This window comes from Propithecus coquereli, unplaced genomic scaffold, assembly GCF_000956105.1.
Source record: "Propithecus coquereli isolate 6110/MARCELLA unplaced genomic scaffold, Pcoq_1.0 Scaffold38, whole genome shotgun sequence".
Lineage (NCBI taxonomy): Eukaryota > Metazoa > Chordata > Mammalia > Primates > Indriidae > Propithecus > Propithecus coquereli.
In genome coordinates this window covers 280,097-287,466 of record NW_012149507.1, presented here as the reverse complement: position 1 = coordinate 287,466, position 7,370 = coordinate 280,097, and the positions used below count along the sequence as shown (strand labels likewise).

At 40.7% G+C, this 7,370-nt stretch overlaps 2 protein-coding genes across 2 annotated transcripts in view; both read left to right on the top strand.

Annotated features, from left to right (window-relative positions):
* ARHGAP28 (Rho GTPase activating protein 28) overlaps window positions 1–7,370 on the top strand; it is a 180,298-nt gene that overhangs the window by 137,486 nt on the left and 35,442 nt on the right. Inside the window, exons 7-9 of the mRNA XM_012652101.1 lie at window positions 796–938; window positions 3,635–3,800; window positions 3,904–3,995. Coding sequence (XP_012507555.1) covers window positions 796–938; window positions 3,635–3,800; window positions 3,904–3,995 — 401 coding nt within the window. The remainder of the gene's footprint in view (window positions 1–795; window positions 939–3,634; window positions 3,801–3,903; window positions 3,996–7,370) is intronic.
* LOC105816620 (synaptosomal-associated protein 23) lies at window positions 6,105–7,172 on the top strand. Its single transcript, XM_012652102.1, has one exon. The coding sequence runs from the start codon at window positions 6,155–6,157 to the stop codon at window positions 6,788–6,790; it is 636 nt and encodes a 211-aa protein (XP_012507556.1). The 5' UTR covers window positions 6,105–6,154; the 3' UTR covers window positions 6,791–7,172.

Below are 7,370 nucleotides of genomic sequence, written 5' to 3'. Positions count from 1 at the left end.
ACAGGGAGAACTACGAAACACTAAAAAAAGAAATTGTAGAAGATGTAAACAGATGGAAAAACCTACCTTGCTCATGGATTGGTAGAATCATTATCGTTAAAATGATTCACTTGGTTTTGATCAAGGAATCTTTGTCTTAATGTTCAAACTAGCTTGAGGAAAAGAATGTATAAGGAGCATTGCTTGTAACCCATTCAGCTTTTTCTCAATGCATATCATACAAGGTCAGGTAACCAATATCAAATTACAGAAGTTCAAATTAATTCGCCTTAACAAACAGCAGTGAAATCCAAATTAAATTTGAACAAATCTTAAGAGGCAAATATTCCATTGTTTGGGGGGCGGGGGGACAAGAGCAGTAGAGTGGAGAGGAATTCTAGGATTCCACCCTTTCTTTCTCTGCTTTAAATTTCTCATGCCCTGATAACAGTCACATTGGGTCCAGGTGGGCTTAATTTTAATATCATAATAATATAAATAAATATTCCATTTTTGGACTTCCCTTTAATAATCAGCGAGTTTCATGAGACATAAAAATCTAAAATTTAAAAAGTCAGATTAAATACAAAGTTTGTTTGGATAATGATGATAAAAACATGTTCCTATGGAAGTCCAATGACACCACATTATTATTTAACTGAACTATTGTGGGCACATCTCCACTGCTCTTCCTTGGATATCAACATTCCGACGTGTTTGTGGATTAACTTGTAAATAGTTTGTGTTTATTTTACAGAAAATGGTGTTGGTCGATTAAATGGCATATCAAATGTTCTATATTCTTTGGTTTTTTAGATGATGATTATTTGGAAAAGAACGTTCCACCAGAGGCTGAAGAACTGTCTTTTGAAGTGTCTTATTCAGAAATGGTTACGGAGGCTCCGAAAAGAAATAAACTTAAGAAGTCAGAGATTAAGAAAGAAGACTATGCTTTAACTGTAAGCAAAACTTTTCTTGATTATTCCAGTAACTTCCTGTGACTTTTCCATGGGACAAAACTAGGATTTCTTTTTTTTTAATATCTCTGTGTGTGCACGAGGGGATTAGGGAAGCTGGGCTGTTATCAGCACTGCATACCACCATTTGGGCTGTTATTTGGGGTATGATTTGTTGTGCAGTGCACAGCCTGTCTGGCTGTACCTGGCAGCCTTGGCTGAGGAAAGGTTATGAGGGTGTGTGCTTAAATACTGTTTTATAGATATAATAGGATTTCCACCTGGCTTGTGAGCTTTCTTGCATTTTATATCCTTAATTCACTTATAAGTCAATACAGACCCTAATTTCCTGCACCTGTGCCTCCATAAGCCACATATCAGAAGGAGTACGGCAGAAAGTCACAGTCATAACATCAAGAAGTTAGAGCTCATAGAACAGACGCTAAAAACTCATTAAAACCAATTCAAGAATTGATATTATTATGCGATACACAAAGAGAGCTATATACTATGTTAGCCTCAAATCCTCTTATATATATCCAGGATATTGTATCCCGGAAGCCTAATATAGAGCTGTGTTACCTTGATCCATTTGCTGTTCAATAAATGCATGTGTGAGAACTGCTGTGGAGTCCCGAGTATTCTGTGCTGATCAGGGCTGGAGGCAGGATGAGCAGAGCCCAGACAGTTGCAGAGCTAAAGGAATGAGTCATCTAGAAACAGACTCTGCACCAGGTGACCTGGACCATTCCCAGGCAACCCCTCCTTGACAGAGGAGAGGAAGAGGACGGGGAAGAACTCTCTAAGACTCACTGAGCACCTTCTACGGGCCTAACGCTGTGCTGGGTGTTCTAATTGTAAGGTGGGCTCTAGTGCTTATTCACAATTGACAGCTGAGGAAACTGAGGCCAGGGAGGCTAGGTAACATGTCCAAAGCCCCACAGGTGGTAGGAGGCAGAAACAGGATTTAAACCTAAGTGTGTCAAACTCCAAAACCCTCCCTGGTGCCTAAGCAGTCTCCAGGTTGGAGGGCAAAGTGGCATTCTAGGGCAAAGAAGGAAGCCAGTAGCACTCTGGTTTCAGCGGTAGTCCCTCCTTATCTCTAGAGAGAATCATCCAGGAGAGGATGCTGGCCCAGGTCTCCTAATCAAAGTCGCTGCCTCCTGAGGTGTGGCTCACCTGGGATGCAGGTCGACTTCCCACGAAGAGCTTTTCGGAGGGTTTAGCACAACAGTAATTGCTCGATAAATGATTGCAGGTCTTGCTTATATTGTTGTTGTTATGTATGACTTTCATGTGGGGCTTTGGTTTCCAAAAGAAGGTAAAATAAGTGTTTCATAGCACAAGATATTCCCCAAATTGCATTCTACATTTTGTAGTTTTACTTTTAAATGCTTGGGGTTCCAAGGAACAATTGTTGAATGAATGAATGAATGAATGAATGAGTAGATGGTTTGAAAACCCCAAGGAACCTCTAATTTAGAGAACCCCTGTGGAGAATGTATACTTAAAGCTTTGTAATTCAAGTAGCTATGGGATTTTTCTACTTTAGCATTTTTTTCAACACCAGGCTTTCTGAGAGCAAAGTGTACCTGTGGATAGTACGTAAGAACAGTCTTGGCCAGGCACGGTGGCTCACGCCTGTAATCCTAGCACTCTGGGAGGCCGAGGCGGGTGGATCGCTCAAGGACAGGAGTTTGAGACCAGCCTGAACAAGAGCGAGACCCCGTCTCTACTAAAAAATAGAAAGAAATATATAGAAAAAATTAGCTAGGCATGGTGGTACATGCCTGTAGTCCCAGCTACTCGGGAGACTGAGGCAGGAGGATCGCTTGAGCCCAGGAGTTTGAGGTTGCTGTGAGCTAGGCTGATGCCACGGCACTCTAGACCGGGCAACAGAGACAGACTCTGTCTCAAAAAAAAAAAAAAAAGAACAGTCTTGCTTTACTGCTTAGATTCTTCACAATATTTCTGGATTGTTGAAGGGTTCATTGTCATTGTTTTGGTGTATTTCGTTTCTTAGTGTGGAAATGGAGAATATAATAGTATCATTGTCTTCAAAATCATAGTTGAATTATTTGCATAAATGCATTATGTGCATTTTGGCTTTTTTAAGAAATTGGAATCATCTTAAATGTGATTTTTAAGATAGAAAAACTGTTGTCTAAGCAAGCGCATGTAATCGGTATAAATTGGGAGATTAGTAAAATCTTTTAAAGTACGCAGAACGAAATAGATGAAGCCTGATCTAAGGATTGACCCCCTAACCCCGAAAAAAGATACATCTAAAGCTCTCCTGAGACTTATCTAGATATGTTGCCTGGTGTGTGTGTGTGTGTGTGTGTGTGTGTGTGTGTGTGTGTGTCATGTGTGATCCAGGCTAAGGGCCATGCTATGTACATTCCACGTAGTGCTTGGCATATATGTTGTTTGACAGTACAGGATGTTCCCTGTAAGACGGTAGTTTCCACAGTTGCAACGGCAGTGTTATCATATACTTCAGACTACTGTCTTGTTTCTAATTAGCACAGTAGTGATCTGCAAATGTTCTAAAAAGCATATTCATAATGTTTCTATGATTCATTGTGCTCCTTAGAGATTTTTTGCTATATAGATTTAGAACATCCAGGTGGCATTTGAATGAAGGTATAATAATTTTCCTTTGCCATAAAAAACAACACCTTCATTTTATATTTCAGAAACTCATTGTTCAGAAAACCCGATTTGGCTTAACCGAAGCAGGAGATCTGTCTGCTGAAGACATGAAGAAAATCCGACACCTCTCTCTGATTGAGCTGACTGCCTTCTTCGATGCCTTTGGAATTCAGCTGAAAAGAAACAAAACAGAGAAAGTAAAAGGGCGAGGTAACTAAAAAGACTGATTGCTTCTTAAGACTTTTTGACACATTGGAATAAAGTGGTGCTTTCTGATTCTTTTTTCTTTCCCCCTGACGATTCTACATTGAAGACAGTGGGATTTTTGGAGTTCCACTCACAGTCCTCCTGGAAAATGACCGCAGGAAAGACCCTGGCGTGAAAGTCCCCCTCGTGTTACAAAAAGTGAGTAGAAGGCAGTGAAGGAGGGCTGCACAGGGCCTCGCGCCTGTGGTCTGCTACTTTGTGAAGCCGTGAATGAATGGATTTTCTTTTGCATTTAAAGACCTGAAGCCCTGTTAGGACCCAGCCCTGGTGATTTTCAGCCTTATCCCATATGTCCTTGCACGGTCTTGCTGCGCATCCAGGGAGCCTGTTTCGTCGTCTGACTGTGACACAGCAGATATGAACACACGGGCTCTGACCCACGTCTTCCTTTAGTTATTTCTTTTTCCAATATTTTTTTCAAATGTTATTTGTGCATATGTGTTTGTATGTGTCCTAGATTATTCTGTCTGGATAAATAACAATATTCATATACGATCGTTCAAGTATTTGCTGAGATATATCATAGGCTGGGTTTTTTTAATGTGTATGTGTAATCATTTTATGAATTTTCCAAACAAAGATTAATACAGTCTAAAAATCAGCTTGTTCTGGTGGTTTTTCAGGTGTGACTAAGCAGATAGGATATGTTTAGACAAACAGGAGAATTTTGCTGGAAGGGAGTTTTGAAAATGGTATTACCTCAACTATAAAATGAGAATATCTCCACAATTATCAATGCTGAATAGCTGATTTGCTTTTAAGTTATGTTTTTTATAGCCAACAATTGACACTGCTTTACCTAAGTGTGCATTTATCAACAGTGACATCCAGTGGCACAATTAAAATTCCAAGCTCTTAACAAAAATCTTAGTGAATTGTAAAATGAGTTTTAAAATTACATATGAGAATATTGACTAAGGAACATATACCTACTTTTCTCACACTCACAATTCTACGTCTCTTCTTTCTGTCTTCCTGTGTTTTGTTACCAATACGTCAAATTGAGCCGCTCCTCAAATCAGGTTGACTGACTGTCGAGGGAGGAGGGAGGGCGCCCAGACAGCCAGAGGATGCCGGACACCTTTGGGCACAGGGGCCGTCTGTGGGGCACCTTCCCCGGGCAGGGCAGCACTGGGGCCATCATATAATACCAGGTCTAGTCAGCACTGAGCAGCCCAGGGATGTTGGTGTCATCATCTTCCCTTTACTGATGAGGCAAGTGAGGGACAGGAAGGTGAGACAACTTACCCAGGAACACACAGCTGGCACGAGGCAGAGGGGAAAGGGGACACAGCATGGATCCGAGTCCAGAGTCCATGGTGACTCTGACTTTCCTTTCTTCTTTGATTTAAAACCAAAATTCTGCCCTTTGTCCTCTAAGTAAAGGACAGAGTTTGATGAAAATCCATAAAATATCAAAGACAGAAGATTCAACACGTGAGTTTATATTAGTATTATTATGTAGGTGTAAAAACCTAGCACAGAACTTAGCAAATAGAAGCAAACAGGAAGTGCTCAGTAAATGCTAGTTAAGCTACATCTGGATTTATATCATAGTAACATCAATAAATGTTAGCTGTTATTACTATTAATGCTAAGTGTTCCTCGTTTAAGACAGCCGGAGGCAGTGCTCTTCCCGTCCTAGGGGAGAGTCTTTTCTTACAGACTCTCCTGTGTATACTCTTCCTAAATATACGTTTCTCTCTGTACCTAAAACAACTATCCTAGTTCGAGGAACCATCATTTCTTGAAAGGAAAGTGGCAGAGACGCTGGGTCCTCCTCTTACTGTGTGAACTTGGGAAAGTTATGTATCCTTTCCAGAGATGCGTTTTAGCTGCTTTGTTACAGTGAATTGAACTGTGTTCCTCAGTCTCCTCAGCAGTACAATGGGGATAATACTGTACCTACATGGTACGATTACTGTGAGGGTTAAATGAGTTAATATAGCTAAAGTACTGGGAATTGGATGTGACACACAATAAATGCGCAATAAATGGCAGTGTTTATTGTTTTTAATACTCGTCACCACCGTGAGAACTCATGGAAGCAATTACCCTTTACCATTTCTAAACTCCTTGGTCAGACTTCTAGAATTCCTACAGTTTCTTAGCCAGGGTGGTTGCAACCAATAATAGTAGACTTAGAATTTTTTCTTACTGATCAATCTGCGTAAAGACATACAGTAATCAGAGGTCCGGTCTGGGGGTGTCCGAGCTGCCGAGGCCGGAGAGGAGTGACCGGAACCGCTTGAATATCTACATTTCTGTTTCTGTGCCTGATACAGTTTTGATTCATCATGGATAATCTGTCATCAGAAGAAATTCAGCAGAGGGCTCACCAGGTTACTGATGAGTCTCTGGAAAGTACAAGGAGAATCCTGGGTTTAGCCATTGAGTCTCAGGATGCAGGAATCGAGACCATCACTATGCTGGATGAACAAGGGGAACAACTAAATCGCATAGAAGAAGGCATGGACCAAATAAATAAAGACATGAGAGAGGCAGAGAAGACTTTAACAGAGCTCAACAAGTGCTGTGGCCTTTGTGTTTGCCCATGTAATAGAACAAAGAACTTTGAGTCTGGTAAGGCCTATAAGACGACATGGGGAGATGGCGGAGACAACTCACCTAGCAACGTAATATCTAAGCAGCCAGGCCGGGCGGCAAATGGTCAGCCTCAGCAACCAACAACAGGAGCAGCCAGCGGAGGATACATTAAACGTATAACTAATGATGCCAGAGAAGATGAAATGGAAGAGAACCTGACTCAAGTGGGCAGTATCCTGGGAAATCTGAAAAATATGGCTCTGGACATAGGCACTGAGATCGAAGCTCAAAACAAACAAATAGAACGGATCACAGAAAAGGCTGACACCAACAAAGATCGTATTGACATTGCCAATGCCAGAGCAAAGAAACTCATTGACAGCTGAAGCTACTGCTGTACTTCTTTATCATTTATTCACTTCCCTAGCTCCTTCTCCAAAGTCATTACCTTTTTCAGAGTTTGAAATTTTGGTTCCATACTCTTCTAATCGGGAAATAATGTGGAAGAAGGGCCAGAGGAGTAACAGCTGCTTCCCCAACCCCCATTTTGTATTTTCTGTTGCTGTCGAGGGTAGACTGCTACTCAGCCTTCCTTCTGGTATTTTCTTTCTCAGTTCATAGTCTTAGATTGATTTTCATACATCATATATAGTGTTTTCATCTTATTCTTTACTTTAGCAGTTTCTTTTGCTTTCAAAATTTGGAAGCACTGCCAAAGACAACCCTGAGAAAGGAAGCTGAAGAGCTGATTGGTTTATTCCTTTGTTTTTGTGGTGGCAGAAGGGTGAGAGAAGAGCAAGAGATAATAGGTTATTATCTCAGTAAAAACCTACAGGCCACAAAACAAGAAGTTGCATAGCCACAGTAAAGATCTAGTTGGGTATAATTTTTAATTTAAGTTGTAGTTATTGCCAATTTAGGCTAATCCTTGATTTGAAGCTTTTATACACAATATTTTTGTTATAT

Bases quoted from the DNA above. Each gene is read 5' to 3' on its own strand.
- LOC105816620 (XM_012652102.1), top strand. From the start codon at position 6,155: ATGGATAATCTGTCATCAGAAGAAATTCAGCAGAGGGCTCACCAGGTT.